At 40.9% G+C, this 25,556-nt stretch overlaps 1 protein-coding gene across 3 annotated transcripts; it reads left to right on the top strand.

Annotated features, from left to right (window-relative positions):
- Nucleotides 1–25,556, top strand: LOC100698181 (P2Y purinoceptor 3). 3 transcript variants are annotated; one of them, XM_019348964.2, is made up of 8 exons: nt 1–368; nt 1,833–2,090; nt 2,340–2,464; nt 4,110–4,227; nt 4,387–4,512; nt 6,723–6,840; nt 6,943–7,019; nt 23,058–23,244. In XM_019348964.2, the coding sequence occupies exons 2-8, from the start codon at nt 1,833–1,835 to the stop codon at nt 23,154–23,156; spliced, it is 921 nt and encodes a 306-aa protein (XP_019204509.2). In that variant the 5' UTR covers nt 1–368; the 3' UTR covers nt 23,157–23,244. The 3 variants fall into 3 exon arrangements, with proteins under 3 accessions (XP_019204509.2, XP_025761693.1, XP_005463463.1); XM_025905908.1 differs by lacking the exons at nt 1–368; nt 1,833–2,090; nt 2,340–2,464; ... (1 more) ...; nt 4,387–4,512; nt 6,723–6,840 and having other exon boundaries at nt 6,944–7,019; nt 23,058–25,556; XM_005463406.3 differs by lacking the exons at nt 1–368; nt 1,833–2,090; nt 2,340–2,464; ... (2 more) ...; nt 6,723–6,840; nt 6,943–7,019 and adding an exon at nt 15,759–16,073 and having other exon boundaries at nt 23,058–25,556.

The following is a 25,556-nucleotide window of genomic DNA, read 5'->3' as shown; positions in this document are numbered from 1 at the left end:
GTGCACACTTATTTTGAAGGCATCGACAGGAAGTAAACCCCAAATTCCAAAGTGGACCGCTGCAGGAAAGTTTCTCAAGTGATTCCTTTGTTCGTGGGTTTGGACCGGGAGAAAGTGGATATAGCATGAAACAAACCAGAAGTGAATAACAGCAGCTGAGTGAGAGCAGAGTGAGGAGGAGGAAGCTTCTGTGGACACAACGAAGAGTTCTTCGGTGAAAAGTCAGAGGGGCGAAGTTCCTAATGGAAAGAGAGGGAAGGGGAAAGATGACTAGGAGGAGCCGAGGAGGGAGCTGAGCTATGTGGCAAATCTCTGAAGCACTTCTCCGTCCGTGAAAGCAGCAGAGCCGCCTTTATTTCGAAGACGCGGTGAGTTAGAATCGCATGATCCGCTGAACTGGTCAGATGTTTTCTCCAAACTTTGAATCCACGCGGGGAAAAAGCTTCAGAGCTCAAGGAAGGGCCGAAGCTTCAAGCTAGGCTCTAAGGTTCCTCCAGCAGGACCTCCAGTTAGTTAAACCTGAGGACTGCTCGGACGTTTCAGAGTCAGGCCCTGCTTTGGGGTGTTTGTAATTCAGCAGCACATTACCCCAGAATACTTTGATTTATTTGATCAATTTTATTTATTTATTTAAACAAACTTCTTCCCGAATGTGACATGTTGTCCAAACTAAATCCAGTCTTGTTGTTCGGAACAGTCCGTGGCTGCAGACTGAGGAGTGTTTCGGTGCTCGTCAGGAAGCGTCCTATTTCTCTTGTTTACCTTTTCCTTTTTTAAAAACTCCTGATTTTTGAATATTTAAGTACTCACACCTCTTATACATTTAGCTCGATTCATATTTGGCCATGACACGTTTATTAGAAACTTGTACACCACCACAGTAGATTTAAAATCAAACAATCATTGTGTGATTGAAGGGTTTAAAAAAGTGTTTCACTAATAATGTAGGAATTATAACCATTTTGTAATCCCGCCAGAGGACCCAAAGTAAATGGACAAACTAACATTATTTTAATATTAGGATTTTTTTTTAATCCTTTACAGTCAAATACTGCTTAAAGAACAGAACTCGTAGATATTACCAAATACTGCATTGTCCTGTTTTTTATTAGATAATACAGTGAAGAGGTGAAGGGAGAGACTGGAAGAAGACACCCAGCAAAGGGCCTCAGGCTGCTGCACTGAGCCTTGCAGCGTATGTTTGCCTGCTCAGTCTGTGAGCTAAACCAGTGTGCTCCCAACATTCTGGTTCATTTTCGCCTCCTCTGTCCAGTTACAACAATTTTTTCCACAACTGGGCACGCTCTGGCGTTCCCTAGGCTTTCCATCCGTGAGTGTAACCAGTGGGTTCCACCTTAGTATAAACCTTCTGTACTTCCTTTCATAAAGTTGTCTGTTGATTGCAGACTGTGTTAATGATAGGCCTTCCTCAGTGCCTCATTGTAAAGCCTATGATCTAACAATCAGATGATGATCTATGAACAAGCACTTGGTGACAGTAAGAAGGAAAAACTCCCTTTTAACAGGAAGAAGCCTCTGTCAGGACGTGGCTCAGGGAGGGGCGGGGCCATCTGGTTGTGGTTGGCCATGTGATAAACTGGTTGGGTCAGAAAGAGACACCACAAAAGGCAAACTATGATAGAGAGACCGAGTTTAATAATTGTGATTACATGCAGTCTTTACTGGGATAAAACAATCTTTATCCCAGTAAAGATTGTCAACATGAATATTTCATTCATCAAGCTGTGGTGTGATTGAAGTATTCCCTTAGATATAAATACTCTTTCAGAGTAGACTGTCTGATGTAAAGCTGTGCTTCCCCTGCTGTCCAGATGGAAGGAGAGAAGGAAAGACTGAGACAACATCGGGATGAGAAGGAGAGTAACGAAGCAGATGATTACGGGAAGTGTGATGACGACAAAGACAAGGTCGAGGAAGATGATGAAGACTTGGTGGGGGCGGCGCTGGTCTGGCAGGAACGCTATGGCGAGGACAATCTAGGCCTTCCCATCATGCACTGGGAGGCCCTGAGCCTGCGTATTGCTGAGCTTGAGAAGCAGGAAGAAGAGAAGAAGGAGAAGAGGTTAAAGGTCAGAGATGTTCTGTTTTGCTGAAAGATGGATCAGTGAAACTACTGTTTGTGTACACATTCACTTTGAAGGTTGCAGAGGTGTGAGCAATGATGGCATGCACAGAGATGAATCCATGTTAGTGTGAATGTAAGATAGAAAGCACTTATCTCAAGAGTTTCACTTGTAGGCTGATCAGTACTGTTCATATTTACTGATGCAACACGGTTTGTAAAAATGGTTTTAACATATGGTTGCTGTGTTTGTCAGACTGGGATTTCTCTGGAGCAAAGCAGAGCCCCAGTCAGCTGGAAAGAGGAGCGAGGGAAGAGATCGGAGAGCTGGGAGGATGGAGACGATGCCTGCAATAGTCACGTGCTGGCACTGACCTCTCGGTACAGGCGCACCTCTTATTTCTTACTGGATGTCTGTTAACACACCGTGCGTTATCCGTCATCATGTCACTTGGATTGTTTATGTGTTTAACCCAACTCACCAAGCAGCAGGACTTTCTCTCGGTGTGTGATCGTTACAGTCTGCTTGCATCTGTTGCAAGTTCCAGTTTACACACAGAGTCTTTTGGGTGGAGATTCTGACGCAGTATGAGCTGCAACCATGCTTTCCTCATGACTGATCTTAAAGACAAAATGAAGGAATTTATTTTAAAAAAAAAAGTTAAGCTCTGTTTTCTTTTGGGCGCGTTGGAGAGGGAGACGTTACCTCTAAACAGGAAAGTGAGTACGGAACAGGTTAAAGTGGGATTCAGGAAGCGGGGAATCCCAAAACGAGTTTTAATGGCTCATGTGGGGAAACGAAGCACAGCTCACAATAATTTCTAACGTGAGCTCCACCAGATTTTCTTAATGTACAGGTTTGTGATTTATGCATCAGAATTGAGCCAGATGTGAGCAGATGTTTCATGAGCTGTCCTGGCTGATTTCCATCCTCCACACTGACAGTACACTGTTCATGCTGTCTTTGTACCAGATGGCCACTGTGCACCAATCACATTACAGCAAACTAACCTGCAGAGGATTTTCATGCAGTCTGTAAACAACACGTTTAGTCTGCCTCAGTTTGATTTGCAGCATGAAAAAAATAATGTCACAAACACAATATCTGATTTAGAATCAAGTGGAATAGAATAGCCCTGTATTGTCACCGTACATGTACAACCAAATTATGGAAATTATTATTTGAAAACATGAGAACAAACCTTAAATTTCCAGTTTATCAAAGCCCACCGAGCAGCTTTTGTCCTTCTTTCTTATCTTCTCCATCTCTGAGTGAAGTCAGCTCTTTCTTTTCTGTCTCAACACACAAACTGCACACACACAGTTTGTGTGCTTGATGATTTTTGTTGAGTTGATAGAAATGTTGCATGTGGAATTACCCGACACTAAAAAAATATTACTCCCTTTATGTTCGCTCCTCTTTTGTGGTGCGAGCTAGATGCTAAAGTACTGCAACCGCTTTTTGGTGGACAATAAAGAAAACACATTTACTTTGACCTGACTGTAGCACACGATTGTGACTCTTTGAGCTCTTTGTATGCGACATCCTCTGGTCATTAATAAATGAACAGGATTCATGTGTTACTGTTTAGGATCAAATTGGTTTGTTTGAAGGCTCGCTGGAATACTAAAACAAAAGTAACAAACCTGTTCTGAGAGGAGGAAGTTGTCAGAAAAAACAAATACTCAAGTAAAGTACAGATACATGAATATTCTACCTAAGCACAGTAACAAGTATCTGTACTCTGTTACTTCCCAGCTGTGCAGTTTAATAACTGAAACTAACAAGGTGACATATTTCTATGACATATTTGACACTAGCACAGGTTACATAAAAGGGTGGATGGAAACGTTTCTTTGCATGTCCTGATTTGATAATATTCTGACTTTGCTTCGATGGAAACCTGCCGGCTGACGTTTCACCGCCTCAGCTGTTCTGCGGTCTAATGATTTTACACTTTCTCTGCTGTGATGTGAGACTGGATATGTGTCCATGATGGTCCACTGACTGTTGTCTAACCCTCAGCCTGCAGACACGGATGAATCTCCAGCTCTGCTTCATCAACAACAGTGAAAGTGAAGAAGAGGAGGAGGAAGAGGAGCAGAAGAAAGGAGATGTTAGAAAGAAAGAAAGCAGCTCATGGGTAACCTCATCAAGTACAACACAGCAGAAATCAGCAGTTCCAAATTACAGAGTTAACATGTAGTTGCAAAATGTGATGCAGAGCATAAGAAGTAGCAGCACTGTCGCATCGCCTCATTTCATAAGTATGCTCAGATTTCCCATCTGTTTTCTGCTGAAGAGAGGAAGTGTTCAGATTCACAAGGATCCTCAGCCTTCAACCAAACCAGAGAAACAAAAGTCAAGAGGCTTCAGGAACACTCTGAAGAACCTGCGAGACCGACTAAGGACGGACCACAAGTCTTTGGTGAGACAAATATTCAAAGTTTAAACTATGTCATCATATAACTGATTTCCAGTTATAGGAATCTGTCCTCTGCTCCCTGCACTGCATGCTGGGAATGTAAACGTTTATATAATGGCAACAACAACAGCTGCTTTAAGGAGTGAGTGCGTGGGGTTTGTGGTTGGGATGGTTTTATCTCTCACCCTTTTGCATGATGGTGTTTGTGTGTTTGTGTGTTTCCATGCTGTGCAAATATTTTTGCTACAGTTTTGTCTGGCGTCATCTCCCTTCGGATGTTTGACCGCCGTGCATTATTGCCGATTAAATCTGCTATGGATAATTTTCAGTCAAAGTATTGAGGTTGTTTTTCCAACAGCCATTTGAGCGCGGCGCAGCACCCGGTATACTTCCAGGTGCTACTTCTACTCTTGGCGGTCATCTCATTTTTGATTCGGAGGCCTGATTGGTGGAAGCACGGCGCTTCACTCCTGGTGTGCCGCTGGTCAGATTCGCCTGAGTGGGGGCTGGATTGATCCCATGCCCACTTGTGTTTACCACCTGGGCAGTCATCTGAAAGCGTGGAAAGCCACGGCTCATCATGGTAGGAACCCTGATTTGCTGTGCAGCTTACCGCAGAGTCAGGACTCTGTTCCAGGCCCCTCTACACCTGTCCTGGGTCTCAACACTAAAATGATGGTAATTAATGCCCGCTCAACTCATAACAAGTCTTATATCTTGACTCTCTTGATATCTATGACTTGTTCTGTGCAGAAAAGCTTGATATTATGTTCTTCTCTGAGACATGGCAGCGTAGGTCTCACATCTTTCAGAGCTACGTCCCACAGACTGTTCATTTCTCGGTGCACCTCGGATCTCTGGACGAGGAGGTGGGACCTTATGATGCCGGATGATCTCTTCGAGCTGTTGCATCTCCTTTGAGATGGTTATGATGAAAAGATCAGCCCATGTATGTCCACCTGCGTCTGCTGCGTCTTCTCTGTCAGTCTTTCAAGAATTTTTAACTTCTGCTATTAAACTGGGCAAAGTCATCATTGTTGGTAACTTCCACATTCAGAGGACCCATTAAACAGTACCACTAAGGAGTTCCTGAGCATTATGGACTCTTTTAACTTTGTTCAACATGTATCAGGCTCTACTCATGTTGCTGGGCCTTCTTTGGACTGGGCCGTCACTTATGGAGTTTCCCTTGACCATTTGGACACAAATGAAGTTGTTTTCAGTGACCATAAGTCGGTCTCTTTGAATGTATGTTGCAACTCAGTCTTTTCTCCAAGTTTGTATTAGGCACAGGAGCTTTATTGATGACTCTATCATTTCTAAGTTTTCTTCTCTTTAATTTTACAACTTCTGACAATGTTGAGCTCCACGCACCACAATCCACAACTCTGGACTAAAACTGCTTGGTTCTACTAGCTTAAGTGCAAAGAGTGCTAGCAATGTCTGGGCTGACAAAGCTGACAGGGCTGTGACTGGGAGGGCAGTAGAACGCTGCTGCCATCCTCCGCCTGGAAACTGGTCACAAGTCGATGGGTGTCATGTGGAAGCTGGTGGAGGACGTGGGGGCTGCCCTTCCTGGCTTCTGCTAGTGAGCATCAGCTGTAGGTCCTGCAGAGTCTCAGCCAGTAGTTTGCACTGATTTTCCACAGGAGGAGGAAGAAGAAGAAATTCTGTCTTTTAGAGCACCAGAGATAAGAAATCCTTACATCCTGTAAGCATGAAAGTTCTCAACAAAGCTTTATCACTTGGTGTTCCAGAGGTGAGGTGGTCTGGTGCTCTTGCACCGGGTTCTTGTACAAACATCCCAACAGCCCACAGAGAAACGCAGTGTGGAGGCTCCAGCGGAGGGTGGGCCCATGGCCACATACAGATATGTGGCACATATGGACTAAAGAGCCGAGGGTCACTCTGTATTTTGCCAAGCTAAGGAGACCTTCCAACATTTGTGGGTTGGATATGGTAGGCTAGTTCCTCTCTATGTTACTGCAACAGTTTTTGGTAAGGACAGGTTTTGGATGACAGTTTTCATTTTATGGCCCCAAGTACGGCGCAGCACATCAATGGGATTTGCCCGGTCAATTTTCCAATATGTTGGGTAAAAATGGGAATCTGGTTAACCAGGAGAAATAAAATGAATATTTTTGTTACTCTTTGTTTAGCTGTTAATGAATTGTTTCATTAAAGATGTGTAAAAGGTCAAACTCTCCTCTCAGACTGCAGCTCGGAGTGATCCTGTAGTCCAGCGGAGACATTTGGAGCACAGTGATTTGCAGGCTTTCACTATCAAGGAGCTGAACGCTCTCTGTGCATCTCTCAGCCAGGCTATACAAGGTACCATATAACCTTAGTCATGTTGTTTAAGAATAAAAGGGTTTTCTCTGATGGGTTGTAAGAGTGAATTTTAATGGTTCATTTTTCATCCGTCCATGTTAGATCTGAGCTCAGAGCTGGTGGGTCGCCTCCAGGTCCGAGACCAGCTGAGGACGGAGCAGGACGCCATGCTGCTGGAGGTACAGGATCTAACATCACTGTGACATCACGTTCACATTGTGAGCAGCTGGGAGGAGTGGTTATGGGACTTAAACATTATTAGGATAACTCCACAAAGTTCTCCACAACATCTGAGACATTCCCTGCTGCTGTTGGTCTGACTGGTCAATCACTGTGAAGTGTTAGTCTCTATAAATACTGGGACTGTTTTTAATGTTCTGTGTTTTTAGGTGTGTAAGGGAAATTTTGACCCACTAAAGACGCCCATCGGCTGATGAATTACATATGAAACGAAAACCAGCAGAAAACTGCATGTCAGTAAAAACCTGTGCCTTGCACCATTACATTACAGTATGGGTGTAAGGCCATGTCAAAACCTCAAGGTTAGAAGCATGAGGGGGAAAGATGACACCCAAAAACAGGTTTGGTTTTGTTTGTTTGTGGTGGCGCAGAAATGATTCCAATCCTCGTGGGAAGGTGAAAGGTTTCATGAGTGTTACTGGAATTCCCGTCTGTCCTGAAAGTGCTCTTAGATCATTCGCCTTCAAGCTGCAAACACTGAACCCAGATCAGTGTCTGCACAGGCTAAATGATGAGGAGGGTCATGTACATTTACAAAAAGGGTTTGTTTGTTTTTTTTTATTAAAAAAAAAAATAGTTTTACCATCAGATTTGATTGCATTATGTTTACATTATGTTCATTTATTAACTTGAGCATCCTGCTTGTACTTTACATCATTTCTCCCACAGTTACAGTAGAGACATTTCCACACAATAGTGAGACGGTCCTTAACACAGTAGTAAGAAGCCTAGCAGCAGTCCTGTCTAAAATATGGATCTGGCGAGTGAGACTTAAACTCTTAACTCTGCAGTGTAAAAGGGACCAATATTGAAAAGCTCATTAACATAACAGTCTGTTATTTGCTCTGTTTCGATATAGTCTTTTGATCCTGACATAAAGTCGTATTTTTATTCATGCTTGTCTGTGTACACTTTTTAACTGATGTTGGTAAATAAATGAAAAGTGCTCTTAAGTACAACAAAATCATATGCTTAGTATTAATCTGAATTTTGACACTTTTAACTTGTTGAACTGACGAACGTGTTAATTGTGATTTACTGTTTTTTTTGTTTTGTTTTTGGTGACAGTGAAAGTATTTCATCTCATTCCTGATGAGCTGTTGATATCAAGTTTAAAAACAGCAAACTTTTAAAAAATTGAATGTAAATATGAACAGTATACATTTATTTGTAAACCATGAGTGTCTTACAATATACCAAGTGTTGAAATGGAGATCACTGTTATTGAAATGTTCTCTTGGAGTGCAAGGCCATCTTTAAAAAAAACCCCATTTATTTATTTAAAGTTAAAACAAAGGACATCAAAACTTGAAAAAAAAAAAAAAAAAAAACCTAATTAGAATAATTGTCAAAATGGTCAGCAACATAAGTGGTTACTTTGTTTCATTCTGAGTTTTTGAGATTGCTTTAAGTGGAAAAGGAGGTCCACTCCCCGCTGACCCTCCAGTCCACTTTGATGCTTTTCACAGTTGTTGCAACTTTTTATCCATTCTGCTGATTTGTATTGAGTTTTGCAAGTTATGAGTTGTGGATTAAAGCCTGTCCTTTCCTCAGCAGGACAGATAGTGTAGTGTTTAAGACATATTAACACTTTGGAAGCCTTTTTTGAAGTCACAGTATCCCAACAAGATTAGAACCTGGATTATCTTCTGGTTGATGTTATCGACCAATATTAGCTATTTTTATATAGCTATGTACTATCCGTATGGGCATTTATAATGGCCAAGAAATAAAATTAGTAATTATAAAATAAAAAGTACAAATTTCACTTTCAAGTTCATTGCAGTTGGTCTCCTTAGTTTCCACACCTGTGGACAGAATCAGTTTCTTCCATTCCAACCTCTCCATTATGGTCAAGACCAAAGATGAAGGATCAACAACTGGAATGTAGACCTGCAGAGACTGGAATGGTGACAACTGTAGGCTGTAGGTTGTTTATAAAGCACTTTTCACAGACAGTCACAAAGAGCTCTACACAAAAGGCTAAAGTAATCAAGAACATTAGGTGCCAAAATAGACAATACGAATGATTAAATAAAACACCAAAATTAACAGTTAGTTTTAAAATGAAACAAATAATTCTTTTTTTTTTTTTAAATTGTAATTCGGAACACAGAACCTGTTTGAATAGAAAAGTTTTTAACCACTTTTTTAAAAGAATCCACAGAGCCAACCAAACGTAGTTGTGGTGGTAGACTGTCCCACAGACTGAAAGGCTCTGGGGATTTTAGTATTTAGTCGTGTACAGGGAACAACCGACAAACTCTGAGTCTATGAACAGAATATTTTGTTAGAAGCTTTGATAAATAATCAGCGGCCTGGCCTTTTAGTGCTCTGTATTTTAACACAAGAACTTTAAAACGAATTCCAAAATCTATTGGGAGCCAATATAAAGAATATAAAATAGGAGTAATGTGAGCTCGATTGCTAGAACTTGTTAACAGTCTGGCCACAGCATTTTGTATAGCTTTGGGAGAAAGAGATTATTTGTCCAAGCTGGTAAACAGGGCATTACAATAACCTAAACGTGATGACACAAATGTATGAACATTTTTTCCAGCTCAGCTAAGGAGACCATATGTCGTGGTTTGGAAAATGTTTCTTAAATAAAAGAAACAGGAACAAGACAAAGATTTTACATGTGAGTCAAGACCCAGAGAAGAATCAGATATTACTCCAAGATTTCAAATGTTTGACTGAGCAGATGGACAGAAAGAAGCAAGAACCTGACTGATTTTAGACTGTAGTTCAGGAGGAGTCTTTTTGGTGTTTAAAACAAGGTAAGTGCTAGAGAGACAATCAGTGGCCCGAGTTAAGCACTGGGCTAGGGTGGACAACCTATCCAGCTGATGAGGCTTAAAGGACATACAGCAGGATGTCATTGGCATAGAGATGATAAGAAATGTCACTGAAAGATTGAATAATGCCAGGTAAAGGAAGCATGTAGAAAGAAAATAATAGTGGACCCAAAACTGAACCCTGTGGAACCCCGTTCCAGGTTATAGGGGCGTATGTTGGAGGAAAACCTGTCTGTTCTAAGAGAGGACCTATAAGTAGGAAGAAAACCAGTCTAAGGCAGAGCCAGATGCACTAGCCAAAAACTTAAGCCCAGATCATGAGACCTTCAAGAGAGCAGTCTCAGTGGAGTGCTGCTTTTGAAAGACAGACTGAAAAAGGTCAAAAATCTGTAATCTGCACAGTAAAGATCTGAATTGATTTTCTAAAAAATTTTTTCTAATAATAATAAATGGTCATTTTTAAATAGGGCAATAATTACCAGTAGAGCTGGAATCTAGAGTCTGTTTCTTCAATAGAGGAGTTACTGCTGGATGTTTAAAATAGGATGGAGCACAACCTCGCTTCAGTGAATGTGATGATACCAATGTGGGACCGATGCTGGTGAGAATCTCAGACAGGACAGAGGGAGGTAATATGTCTAAGGAGCAGGACGATGACGAGGATTTCATTTAACCAATTACTGTAGTTAAATCACTGGGTGTGATTGGAGAAAAAGAAGTAAATGACTCAAGGTACTGAGGACCACCTTCATAAGGGGAAGCACTTGAGGAGACTTTGGATCTCAAGTCCACCACCTTATTTACAAAGTCATTGAGAAACGTATTACAGTCAGAAAGTAACACGCTGAGTTGGGGAGAAACGATACTGTTGATAGTCTCAAAAAACACTCTTGAATTATTCTTTTGGTGATTTATAAGTTTATTGAAATAAGAGAATCTAGCCTCTTTAACTGACTCATTATGTAATTGAAGAAGCTTTCATTCTGAGTTTTTGAGATTGCTTTCACGATGGACAATCAGACCGGTGGACTTCCAAAGACGTTCTGCTTTTCAACAGAAACACAGAAGACTGCAACTTTGGTTATTTAACCAAGGTGTGTGGAAACTGGATGTCAGTCACTCCTGACTAGTTTTGTAAGGAGCGACCTGATTGAGAATGGCAAGGCAGAGTTCATTAAAGGAGTTCGGTAAGGAGCTCAACATCATCAGAAAAAGTTGTAAAATTAAAAAGAGAAGAAAACTTAGAAATGATAAAGTCATCAATAAAGCGCCTGTGCCTAATAGAAACTTGGGGAAAAGACTGAGTTGCAACATACATTCAAAGAGACCGACTTATGGTCAATGAAAACAACTTAATTTTGTCTAAAGGATGAAGGGAAACACAATAAGTGAAGACCAAATCCAAAGAAGGCCCAGCAACATGAGTAGGCCCAGAAAAAGATCATTTAAAATATAAGACTTGGCAATTGAACGAGCATTAATTATCAGCATTTAAATGGTACGTCCCACCAGCACAGGTGTAGAGGAGCCTGGAACAGAGTCCGGACGATGGTGTAGGCTGTACAGCAAATCAGGGTTCCTGCTGCAGTGAGCAATGGGTTTCCACGCTTTCAGATGACCACCTAGGTGGTAGACACAAGTGGGCATGGAGATCAATCCAGCTGAGACAAGTCTGACCGACAGGAGCCCAGGAATGACGCTCCCTAAGATCTCTCTCTGAAGCAGGCAATGCAGCACAAGGAAACTGGCTCTCTTCCTCCGATGAGGCCTGAAAGAAATACAAAATGACCATCAGCCCCCTGGGTTTGGTGCTCGATGCAAAATCTTGCCTCTTGGGGTGAGCATGATCATGAGAAAGGTGGTGGATCAGCCCAAAACTACACAGGAGGAGTTTGTTAATGATCTGAAGGCAATTGGAACCGTAGTCAGCAAGAACATCACTGGTAACACACTAAGCTGTAATGGATTGAAATCTTGCCATGCCTACAAGGTCCCCCTCTTCAAGAAGGCACATCTACTGTGTGAAGTTTGCAGCTAAACGTCTACAATCGGCAGGTTTTAGAATGTGAAAAACAATATTTGAGTCACAATTTGCTGCTTCAGTGTTTTTACATCTTTTTGTCAGTTGCTTCTGTGATATATTGAGGTATAATTACAAGCTCTTCATAAGTTTCAATGGTTTTTATTGACATCAAGTATATGCAAAGGGTTGAAATTAGCACTGTTGGCCGTCTTTTTCAAGATCTCTGCAATTTGCCCTTGCGTGCTGTTGATCAACTTCTGGACCAAATCCTGACTGATGCGACCCAATCTTTCATAATCAATGTTTAGAGTTTGTCACAGTTTCTGGGTTTTTGTCAAACCAGAGCTGAATTCACTGACTGAGCAGAAAAACTGGAGGAGTTGAATATGGAGAGAAATTTGCCTCAAAAGTGTTGCAAATGCGGACGATATGATCCACAAGCATAAACACAGACTTACAAATGTGTACGATGATTTCTGTATAATTTTTGAGGACCTGCAAGCATGTGCTGACCACACGTGTAACTTTTACAAATGCATGTATCCAAACCTAAATAAATACTGATGATTGCACACTATTTATTACGTTCAGCTTCACAAATCTGGTAGTTTTCTCTTTCAAAAACCTGTCTGTGCCGGACCTTTGCTTCAAATGGACAAGACAGTAAAGGCCTTTACACACCAAGCAGATAAAACATTTTCGAGGTGCAAATATTTAATGTGTGTATACGCACTGACAGCCTTGTCCTCAGGAAATGGACTGCAAAAAAAGCTCTGTTTGGTCTTTGGTTGAGTCACGACTAAAATGACCCTGTCAAAAGATGGTTGGTTAATAAGCTAGAGTGAAAGATTACTGCTCCTCTTCCTCAGTTTGTGCTTTCAGACGTCTGACAGTTATTATGACTAACTGGCACTGTTGATTCATTTAAACTAACAAGTTCATCAACCTGTAACCAGGTTGCTCTCCTCACATCCAACTTGTGGCATATGCTCTAAAAACGTTCAACAACACAAACACAACTCTTCACATAATCCATTCTTCTACCATGGTGTAGAAAGGAAGAATCCTATCTACAGCATGGTAGAACAGTTTAGATTTGTGTATGAATATGTGTGTTTTTGCATTAAACATTATGAGACAAAAGATTTCCTATATGTGTCTGGGTGGTAGCAGAGATGAATCAGGCTGTTAGAGAAAATGCTCCATCTAAACATTTATGCAGAAGGTCAGAATTAACCTTTGTGTACTTGGAACTGATTAAATATAGGATACAACTTCAAAATAAAGTTATACCCATTTTGAGCACGTTTATTTCTCTCTTTTTCTCTATTGACCAACCTAGAACTTAAGTGTTTATTTATACCTTTACCCATGCTTGTGCCTGCACATACCATTGCATGCTGGAGAAGATGGAGGATAACCAGCCAACAACCAAGTCTCATAATGTTTTTCTTTGCTTGCCAATTACAAATCCTCAAGAAAAGCAACGTAAAACAAACAAAAACTGATTTCTATTTATCATATGACAGTAAAAACTGGTTTTACAGGCAAGTTATCATTTTCGGGATGGAGTGTAATGAAGGTCCTACTCCTGACACACCTTATACAATGCCCCGTTCCAGTTGTGTTGAAAATAGGAGCATTGAGGCAGAGATGAGGTGCAGACCAGCCGCGTGCTTTTTCACCAAGATTGACGGCCACCAAAACATAACACACAATAAAACGATGTAGTTCACTGGTGGGACATATTTCCATTATGTCATTATGTGATATGTTTTTATTTTACCAGTTTACCACTTTCACTGCCCAGTTAATAAACAAATTAACTCCCAAGTCAAAGACATTAATAAGAAATGCAGTATACATATAAGCCATAATATACAAAATTTAGTGCTGTCAATAGATTAAAAAAAATTAACTAATTAATCTCACAATTTTCTGTAATTAATTGCAATTATTTGATCAATAGCCTCGTTGCGATTACATTTTTTCAACTTTTTCAAAGCTTGTAACTGACATTTATGCAATATAATGAAGTAAATGTAGAATAGACACAAAGGCTGTTGGAAGCTTAAATTCAAAGAGAATATGAATAGTTTTCTTCAGTCTTTTAGCACAGCTTCTCTCCTGTGAAATACAACTAACCCTGTTTATTGAACATCTTGAACATTCATGTTAACAAAAACTCTGTAAACATGTATCCTCTCTCTCTGTCACTCTTGGGGAGGCTTCAAGTCCTTGAAACGAGGAACCAAAGCTGTGTAAAGCGCCTGTTCTCAACAATAGTAACAGGTCTGCAGTTTGTTGCAATCCACTCGGCGTCAGTCAAAATGTCCGAGGTCGACTTACTGAGTCCCCGATGCTCCGTGAGTGGTTTGTCCAAGCTGGGTGACGCGTTAGCCAAAATGCCCCGGCTAACGTATGCTTCGCATCAATGTGATATTTTAAGCTGGAAGTGCTTCCGTGAAAAGAAAATACCTTCTTGCACAGTGTGCATAAGACTTTATGTCGGTCGACTGTTCCGTCTTGTTATTTTTTAATACTCAAATTTCCCATCGAGAGGGCCAATATGCGTTTATCATCTTCCATATTGAGTTCATTGGTTCAGCTGCCCGTCACTACCAGATCTACTGCACATTTGTGCATGTGCGAAGGTAACTACTTGGAAAGGAGTATTAAGCAGGTGACTGAGTATTGTAGATTGTTAAATTCGACTGACTTTCATGGTTATACTTCAGTAAGGTAAGACAAATTTGGTCAAACTTGAATTCATCTAAATACAAACAAATCTGCAGCCAAAAAATGTGAAAAAGTGAGTATTTGTTTCCTGTAATATCATAGTGGGATATCAGTAGCTGTCCACTTGGAGTTCCACTACAAGAACTTTTAGCTGGTTGCATGGACTCATCATCTGGTATGCAGGCATACCTTGATTATACCCAATTGCACAGAGAGCTGGGGAACAAATGGCCTGTTATACGTCACGGCCGGGGATGCATGCATTCCAGCCTGTTCTCATCCCCGAGGCGTAACATCCAGACGATTTGTCCCGTGGCGTTCCTGAGAAACGTGAAAGGTGGCCTTCCACATTCTTATGCTACGCGCTGGGTTATGGGTGAAATCCAGTAGAATGACGGTCCTGCGGTAATACACGTTCCAGCCATGTATTCCAGTCCTGACCATAACCTTATCCCTAACCTTAACCAGCACTTTAATGACGTTAGATAGTGTTTTCCTAAGCGATTTAAGTAAAATGAACAAACATGTGTAGACTGATTCCAAACGGTTCTCATGTTTCCTCAGTTTTCCGATCTCGTCAGAGACATGTTGGGTGTCCGGAAGCGTAATATGTTGTTTATCACCTAGCGTAAAATATTACGCTGTGGGGGTGAGAACGTGTTGGTGCATTCACACAGTAAGTACTTCCATATATTGGATTTGGCAGATTTTTACACCAGATACTTTTCTGGGCCCAAAGGGATTTGCCTCTTCTCCAGGGAACAAATAGGGATTCCTGTCAGGAGAATGTGTAGAACTTTGTTATTTGAGTTACTGTTGCCTTTCTTTCAATGAGGCATTTTTGTTTTGGGGTTGCTGTAGTTCAGGAGGTAGAGCGTTCAACAGTTGTGTTTATAAAAACACAATCATTGGTGAGTTTTCTGTAAAACTAAAGGGAGTTTGGGAATCAAACCCAGGAATCTTTAAGTGTACAGAGGTTATTCATAAAATGCTTTAAACTTAAATGGACGTGTCGTAACTTGATTTGTTTTCAGGGTAGTTGTTTAAAAAGTAGTGAGGAACACACACACACACACACACACACACACACACACAAAGGTGAAGTGGGGAGAAGAATCGGATGACACACAATGAGGGACAGAGGGAGGGACTGGATTACCATAGAAACTGCTCTGACTGCTCAGAGAAGCAGGCAAAAAGGTGAAAGCTGTATTGGTCCAGTCGTCAGGGTCACAGATCAGCCAAGCAGCTCTGCTGATGACTGATTGGAGCTACTGTTCACTTATTGTTGAAATACAGGGAAAGGTTGCAGTTCTAGTGTCAGGCACAGCTACACTGCAGTCATAGCCTTTTGGATGTTTCTGCAGTTTCTCAGCTATTCTGATGGGCAACAGAATAGAAGCCATATGGAGTAAGAGTCATCGCTAGCAGGGGTAAGCTCTTTGTCTTACAGCAGATTGTAGTGATGCAAGTATTTATGAGTTCGATGCTGTTGCATTTACACAACAACTAATGAACCTCCAGACACGTGAAAATTGTTATTTTTGTTCCAGAACATTTTCCAAAGCAGTAATATCCTTTTAAACATCCATTCAAAGACATATTTTCTAACTTAGCCTTATGTAACTGCATGCCTCCCCCTGGAACTACACTCATGAGATCAGAAGCAAACGGTTTGAGGGTTTTAGGCTTTTCCAGAAGCTACTTTTTATATTTGTGATTTTTTTCCTGATACTTAATGTAATGTTTGGATTCAATCAATACCCATACAGCATGAAAATGTGTTAGCATATCATGTTCCATCACGCTTATTATGATTAGACAGGTGTCTGCAAACTGTTTTTCATAGTTCTGAAAAACTAAGGAAGCTCACAGAAAAGTAAATAAAGAAGCACCAAAAGTTTGAGGTGGACTGCAACATGCTTTGCAAAAGGAAGAGCTGCAATATACAATCTTTGTGATTTGCAGTAAATATGTATTTCTGGCACTCATCTTTGTATTGTATAATTGTGAAAGACTCATGAAAATCTTTTTCATTTGTCAGTGGATACACATTTCCTTTTGTTAGGCTGGCTTTGTGCACTTTTATATTTTTGTAAATGTCATATATTTGAGAAAGCTACAGATCTGAGACACATGAAACGAAGGTGTCACCAGAGACACCACAACAGATTTATGGCCTTGAAACTAATGCTTCAAATACTGAACCTATCGTCATACTTTCAAAATATATTTATTCCCCTTTTTGGTGTTTGATACAAAAACGTGTTTTTACTGAACATTAGTTTAGTTTTGATTTGGATTGATGGTCTGAAAAAATGTAGTGTAGATGGTCATTTTAAAACAGAGATGTGAGCAAAAACAGGAACCAGTGCATGCCTGAAAAGATCCATCCATCCATTCCTCTTCCTCTTATCCTTGTCAGGGTCCAGAGATCGAACAAACTAAACAAAAAAAACCCACTGAAATATCTAAAAAGCAGCAGCTTGCATTGAAGTAGTCATGAACCTGTGTGTGGGGGTTATACATTACAGATGTTTTACGTCTTTTTTGTCTTATTCTACTGCAGTGTCATGGAAATGGTTTCCATATTCCTTAATTTTACTGGAACTCTATAATAAACCAATATGCAGAGGTACACCTGATGTGACTCTTTCAGTGAAGAAACTACAATGTTGCCTGAGTGAACCCTGTTAAGTTGGAAACTGTTGACTTTGCTGATGCTGCCGCTGACTGTATGACATGAAATTACTCAGGGATTGTGATGACAGGAATGGGTAATATGTGATCAGTGGAGTGAGAGAGACCAATGTACAGAGGGATGCATAAAGACACGTAGGGAAAGTGTGGTTACTTATTGCTGAGTTAATGGAGTGAGAAGGCTCTGAATCAGCAACATACCCTTGTACACAGGAAGGCAAACAAGCACTGCGAATGAGCAGCATACAACAGGGGGGCAAACAGATTGTGCACAGGCCCCAGTGAACAGTTAATGGGAGGAGTGGGGTTGGAAAGTAGTAGCTCTTTATTATATTGCCCTCAATATAATAATAAGATAAGATAAGAGAACATTTTTTAAAGGACTTGTATGCTTTTAGCTATAGATAGGTGACAGATTTAGATTGCAGGCATGGTTTCATTGTAAGCTGATGCAAAGTTGTTCTGAGCAAACAGCATTTGAGAAAACGTTTCTGTTTCTGATGGGAGCAGATCCTTTTACAAGCTGGTGTGAAAGATTGGCCAGTGAAAGGTAATGGGGACTAAGCTACCTGCGGTTGCACCGGCTACAGGGGCCTGGCTAGCTTCAGGTTTTTCGAGGGTGTGAAATCGAGTCTCCATTTCAGTGATCCTGCCCTCCAGAGCTGTAAATAGGCTACATGTATTGGCTCTTTATGCTGAAAAACTACAAAAGTGCAGTGCCTCCAGAAAGTATTCACAGCGCTTCACTTGTTGCACATTTTGTCATCTTATAGGTTTATTCTAAAATAGAAATAAAATAATTTTTCACCTCAACATTCTACATCCCATAATGACAAAGTTTAAAAACAAAAACAAAAATATAAAAATATAACATGTATGTAACCAGTCAAATCCTAACACAGTGGTGTCCAAAGCCAGGCCTCGAGGGTCCTGCAGGTTTTAGATGTGTCCTTGATCCAACACAGCTGATTTAAATGGCTAAATTACCTCCTCAACATGTCTTGAAGTCCTCCAGAGGCCTGGTAATGAACTAATCATGTGATTCAGGTGTGGAGACCCAGGGTGAGATCTAAAACCTGCAGGACACCGGCCCACGAGGCTTGTGTTTGGCCAAGCCTGCTTTAACATGACACTCAAAACTGAGCTCAGGTCCATCCATCTCCAATGATTATCTGTCAAATGTTTTTACGTGTTGATTGGAGTCCACCTGTAGATGCACTGTATATGTGTGTGTGTGTGTGTGTGTTAACACAGCCTTTTCAAGGGCGGACTTTCCAGTCCAAGGTCATATTTTACAGTGCTCCGAGAAACTGAAATACAAGAAAAAAATTCTAGCCGCTATATTGCTGTGAAAAAAATATTTTGCCCCCTTGTTGATATTAAACAAAGATAATCAAAATCAGAATACTTTATTAAGTCCAGGGGAAAGTATGTGTTGCTGACACTTCCCACAGAGTGCAGTGGTGCTTTTGACCCAGTCCAGTTTATTGTCAATTTGCTGTCCGAGGCATTTGTAGTCCTGCTCTATGTCCACACTGACTCCCTGAATTGAAACAGTGGTCACAGGTTTCCTGGTCCTCTTAAAGTCCTCAATGATTTCCTTGGTCTTTGTCACATTCATCTATGAATGATTCTTCTTGCAGCACACGACAAAGGAGTCCACCACAACCTGGTACTGCATTGCATTACCCCCAGTAATACATCCAACCACCGCAGAGTCATCCAAAAGCCTCTGAAGGTGGCAGATCCCTGCAGTGGACGAAGCCTACGGTGTGTAGGGTGAACAGGAAAGGGGAGAGTGGTCTCTTGTGGTGCTCTGGTGTTGCTGATCACCTTATAAGACAGCGGTCCCCAACCTTTTTTGCGTCACGGACTAGTTCAATGTCAGACAGTATTTTCATGGACCGGCCTTTAAGGTGTCACAGATAAATACAACAAAATGAAATAATACGACCAAGACAAAACTGTCGTATTTTGTAAATATAATAATAAACGCGAATTCACTGTGTAACTGTATAACTTTATTAGCAGTGTCCTCCTGAAATGCACCAACAACATTGAGAGTAACATCCTCCTCTCTGCCCCTAAATGCTCTCTGGTCACTATGGTAATGTGTAAATTTTTCTTTCAAAATAAGACACACAACTACAACACGGGAAAAGAACCAGGGAAACTGAGTTAACGATAAAAACCCTGAAAACCATAAATTTCACACCTCAGCCTCAACTCTCGCAGCCCGGTACCAAACGGTCCGTGGCCCGGGGGTTGGGGACCACTGTTATAAGATACAGAGGGTTGAAGACGCACATATTCTGTCAGGTAATCAACAAACCAGGACACGAGATGCATCCACTGCATCGCTGTCAGCTTATCACCCAGGAGGGTCGGCCTAATGGTACTGAATGGTACTGGAAAAGTAAAAAAACATGGCCCTCAGTCCTCACCGCCCTCAGCGCCTCTGGCCTGAATCCAGTAATGGTTTTCATTCCATTTCAGTGCGCCCCAGGGTGGCTGTGGCTACAACGTAGCTTGCCATCACCAGTGTGTGAATGTGTGTGTGAATGGGTGAATGACTGGATGTGTAAAGCGCTTTGGGGTCCTTAGGGACTAGAAAGCGCTATATAAATACAGGCCATTTACCATTTACCATTTCAGATCTCATGCTTTTCTGTGGGAGTTTCTGCTCCGGCTTCCTCTTATAATTGCCCCTCAATAATCCCTAAAGCATTCTCACCTCCACTCTTTTGCCCGATCTTAAAACCCCAAGTAAATACAAAATGCCTTTTTTCTATGATGATGCCGCCCAAAGTTAATAAATGGTTATGACATTTGTGGCCACAAGACTGGTATCAAGAGTTTGCAATAACTGGCACTGAGTTTTTCGCTTTATTGTGGAGAAAGTTTAGCCCACGCTTTTTTGCAGGAAAATGCTACACTGCAAGGTTTTCAAGTGATGGAACAACCTGTTTAAGGTCATACAAAAGCCTCTCAATCTGATTTAACGCAATTGAAAGATGGACTTGCTTGTGTGTTTTGGATCATTGTCGTGCTGCCTAACCCAAGAGTGCTTGAGCTTCACGGTATGAACTGTTGGCCAGACATTCTGCTTTAGAAGTTTCTGGTGGAGAACAGAATCCACATTTCCATCAATAGCAGCATGTTTTCCAGGTCCTGAAGCAGCAAAGCAACCCCAGACCGTCATACGAACAACAACCATGTTGGACTGTTGGTATGATGGTATATGAAACACTGTGTTTTATTCTAGGTGCCAGGAGTTTATCATCATCTGTCCACAGCATATAAATGCTTTGGGGATCATCAAGATGATTTTTGGCAAATGAGTGAAAAGCTTTCGTGTTCTTTTTTGTCAGCAGGAGTTTTTGCCTTGGAACTCTCCAATCAATGCCATTTTGCCCAATCTCTTTCTTATTGTTGAATCATAGGCACTGACCTTAACTGAGGCAACTGAGGCCTGCAGTTCTTTCGGTATTGTTCTGGGTTTTTTGTGACCTCCTAGATTAGTTGTGGATGGACTCTTGGAGTAAATTTGGTAGGTCACTCCTAGGAAGGTTCACCTCTGCAAGTTTTATATATTTGTGGATAATGGCTCTCATCGTGGTTTGCTGGAGTTCTAAAGCCTTAGAAAGCCTTTGTGACCCTTTCCAGATTGATAGATGTCAAGGACTGTTTGTCAGCTGTTTCTTTGAATCATGGCATAAGGTATTGATTTTTGAGATCTTGCAGCATATTTCATTTCGTCAGACAGGTTGCATTTACCGTATTTTTCTGACCATAAGGCGCACAGGATTATAAGGTGGACTAAGCGAAACAAAACAGTCAGATAAGTCAAACTTTACTCAACTCATTCTTCTTGTTTTCTCCACTTCCGTACCATTGATTCATTAATGTTGAATTCTCCTGCAGCTGCTCTTTTCCCATGTTGTTGCAGTATATTAGTGACTGACCTCGTATTGTGGATGGATTATCTCAGTTGTTCTCCTGACTGAAGTTTGGTCCGTTTACAGCATCCTGCCAGGCGATTGCATTTGTCCCTAACCATCGGGAACCCTCACGCTAACTTTTATCGAGTGGTACTGTTCTAACTAACCCTACACACTCCAAAATATTAGCCTTTACATCACTTTTGGCCAGATGTTGAATCTTACTCCTTCAAAGCCACCTTCAGTTTCTTTTTGGTTTCGAGATGTAATGTCATTTCTTAAATTGCAAAAAGATAGGCCTAGCAGCAAAGGGCAAATATGGAGAGTTTTATCGTATCTGGGGCTCCTTTGTAAACTATTGCAAGTCATTAAACGTTTTACCAGCTGATTAATATTACCCCCCACCCCTTTTTTTGATTTTTTGTTTTTTTTTTGTTTTTTGTTTGTTTTGTCAGTTGTCTTTGTTTTTGTTTTAGGGTTTTTTGTTTCTTGTTTTTTCATTTTAATTAAGCGTGTGTGTGGGTTTGTGTGTGTACTATTGTATTTGTTCGTGTAAGAAAAAATAACAAATATGTGAGGGGAATAGATTGTATAGTAATTGTACACAACTAATGTATATTTCTCTCTCTCAATAAAAATATTACAAAAAAAAAACAACAAAAAACTTTTATCGAGTGGAAAAAAGTTAGCGTTCATCCTCCAGCTTCACTGTTTATGCTATGCTAACATAGCTGTGTCACTAGCGATCACGTAGCACATCATTATATAGCAGCTAGCAAACTTCAGTAACCCTACAAACGTCACTGCTGTTTAGTTTTCTGTCTTCATTTATGTTGGAAGTGATAGCAGAGCTGTACGTTTCAATGTTTTCAGAATCTCTCAGTCTGAACATGCTATATCATGTTTAGGTGGAAGCTAGCGAGCTAACTTCCTGCTAACTTCTAACTCCGTTAAATTTAATAAACTCTGTTTTCATGGATGCCTGGATGTTAAACTTAATTGTTACACCTGGTAAAGCAGCAACGCTGATCATTTTGTTAAAGATGAAAGAATTTAGACAGTTTGTAACTCTCAGTGTTGCCGCAGTGATCGTTTGACTTTGGGACCTGAAGCAGACAGAGTTTTGCTCCGCGAGGCTCCTGACTACAGTAGCCGTAACGCTCCAACAATCCATCAAGCGGTTCAGCTTCGTAGCTTACCAAAGTCGTACTAAAACATTTTTGACAGATTTTTGACCATACCAATATAAAATCGGTTCGAGGTCAGTAAGCACAACCAGAATTCATACATAAGGCGCACCGGATTATAAGGTGCACTGTTGATTTTTGAGAAAATTAAAGGATATTAAGTGCACCTTATATTGATAAAATTTGATGATCTGAAACATGTAAGTGTGACAAGAAGCTGTCCATGAATCTCAATGAACTGAAGCACAAATGTTAAGAAGACTGGGTGAAACCAACTGAAGAACTGACAAAGGTGGTTTGTCAGTTCTTCAGTTGGTTTCACCCAGTCTGGTTTATAACGGTAGAGGATGTTTTACAAGCTACTGAGTGTTTTACAAGCTACTGAATAATGCAATGTCCTTTGTTTTTTAACAGAAGTCCATAAAATACTGTGAAAAAGTGTTAATGTACCTTTGAAACCTTTGCAGATGCCCACAGAACATACACAGAACCAGGAACACTACTTGATGAAAACTTTTAATACTAAGATAAGAGAAAATCTGATGAAATAAAATTCTGATAAATGACTGCTGTCTTTGTTTATTTCTAGGTAAACACCCATACATGGACAGGACCAAGGATGATAGAGGAGAAACCTGCCAGAATTCCAAACATACATGCTGAATCCTTCTCTCTCATATCAAAATAATTTTTACTCTCACGATGTCATCAAGACATGAGTTTCCATCAGATATCAACGTGGATACATTCAACAATATCCTCAACTCTTCCTCCCCATCCTCACCAACTCAGTCTTGCAGCATAGACGAGTCCTACAAGTACATCTTCCTTCCCATTTGTTATTCCTTCACATTCATCTTTAGCATCTCTCTTAACTCTGTCATCCTCTACCGTTCTTTCCGTCGGACCAAACGCTGGAATGCTTCTTTAATATACATGGTTAACCTGGCCTCTACAGACTTCATGTACGGCCTGTCTCTGCCATTTCTTGTAGGAAGTTACATAATGCGCGACCGCTGGGTTTTTGGGGACTTCATGTGCCGTGTGGTTCGTTTTCTCTTCTACTTTAACCTCTACTGCTCCATCTTCTTCCTCACTTGTATCTCTGTGCACAGATACCTTGGTATTTGCCACCCAATGAAAGTGATAACGCTGGAGACCAAGAAGGCTGTCAAATGCACTTGTGTCCTTGTTTGGATAATAGTATTTGCTTTGACTTGCCCCATCTTCCGTTTTGCTCAGACTGGTCATGTGACAAGATTAACAGGGTTTGGAAGCAATGTAAGTATTGACAACCCGAGTAATGGCATATCATCAGAAAATGGTAACGCGAGCTATGATAAATCTGAAGGGGTAATTGAAGAGTACCAGAACTGCTGGGACGATGCCATCGATAAGGAGTTTCCTGATTATGTACCCTATGGCATCACACTCCATTTGCTGGGCTTTTTTGTGCCATTTTCCATAATCGCTTACTGTTACTCTCACGTAGTTCTGACCATATTTAGGACACTGCATTCTCAGCCGTCACTGTGCAGAAATCCAATGGATGAATGCATGGAGAGAAGAGATGGGAAAGGCTCAGCAGTCGTTAGAACGGGAAGAAGACGAAGCAATGGAATGCAGAAGATGGCAGGACGAGATGAAGGGATTTCCATTTCGCTCGGTGCTCACTCCCCATATGCCAGTCGAAGGCGTAAATCTATCAAAACTATTATCACTATCACCCTGCTATTTGCTCTGTGTTTCTTCCCCTTTCATGTTACCAGAACCATCTTTCTTTTGCTGAAAGTGACCAAGAGAGTTCCCTGTCACACCATGACGGCAGTCTCTATGTGCTATAAGATCACCAGGCCTTTAGCATCATTCAATGCATGGCTCAATGCCCTTCTTTACTTTCTGACTAAAGATAAAGGAGGAGCTCAATGCTGCAAAGCGGTAAACACCCCTACCCAGCAGCATGCTATGCTACGGTTGCCACTAAGAGTGATGGGAAAAGGAGAGGGTGAAGTGGACAGAGAAATAGAAGACCGTACTGAGAAAAAAGAAAATAAAGCATCTCAAAGTCCATCATATATGAACAGAGCAAAAGTTAAATATATAGTTGAATGAACTTCAGTTGCACTGCTGGATGTTATTTATAGACACCAATAAGCAACGCATTAGTAAGTAACAAGTGAATCAATCCAATGATCTGCTTCATGTTAATCATTCATGTAAATCTTATTTTGACATCCACTACCCACATCGTGGCATAGGGACTCATGACATTGGCTTTACATAGCTGGACAATATGCTTTGCAATACCACGAAATTTACTCAAGGAACATACCAAAGCAGTAAAGACACTGTCACCAGCTGCTAAACGCTGAAGATCCCAGTCAAATTCAACATCTGCAGCACATACCGGAAGAAGTCTTGATTCCCTGGAACCTTCAGTTCCAGAGGACCTACTGGCAACATCCTCCTACCAGACACCAGTAAACACCAGATGTCCGCCATATCCTGACAACTGAGATCAGAGAACACAGAAGACCGTATATACAAGGGTATCAAACAAATGCCGCCATTTGTAGACTCAATGAAATCAAAAGCCAATATCATAGACTGTACAGAAAACATTGAAGTACCAACGGCAAGATTTGTGAAAGCAAACAGAGGATGTGAGGTTTTGTAACTTCCAGCCCAAGGGAATACTTCATCAGCTACTGTTAGCTGACTCCTGTCAGAATGCTTATTTATTGCTACTGTCAATGTAACATTTACACAATAGTTATAAACTTTAATTCTGCAGGTTAAAAATGTAAATGTGTAACCACTGAATTTATAATATTTTAATCTCTTCATGTAAAATAAAATAATTATGTAGTCTCATGGTTTCTTCTTGCAGACACATGCTACAATCAAGCATTAAATGGTTTTTTTAAAAGTCAGAATGATTTAGCACCTTTTGGCCCGGTGTGCCACATCAGTATTACAGAAGGTTGCTGCTCTGTACAGGGAATGAAGCTACTTCCAGAATGTTTTGCAGCATCATGCAAAACAAGGTCTACTGACTGATGCGGACAATGATGGTCAGGTTAGGCCT

This window comes from Oreochromis niloticus, linkage group LG3 (genome assembly GCF_001858045.2).
Source record: "Oreochromis niloticus isolate F11D_XX linkage group LG3, O_niloticus_UMD_NMBU, whole genome shotgun sequence".
NCBI classification, from domain to species: Eukaryota; Metazoa; Chordata; class Actinopteri; order Cichliformes; family Cichlidae; genus Oreochromis; species Oreochromis niloticus.
This window is presented reverse-complemented; position numbering and strand designations above follow the sequence as displayed.

Excerpts from the sequence above, each read along its gene's own strand:
- LOC100698181 (XM_025905908.1), top strand. The coding sequence starts at position 23,171 with ATGTCATCAAGACATGAGTTTCCATCAGATATCAACGTGGATACATTC.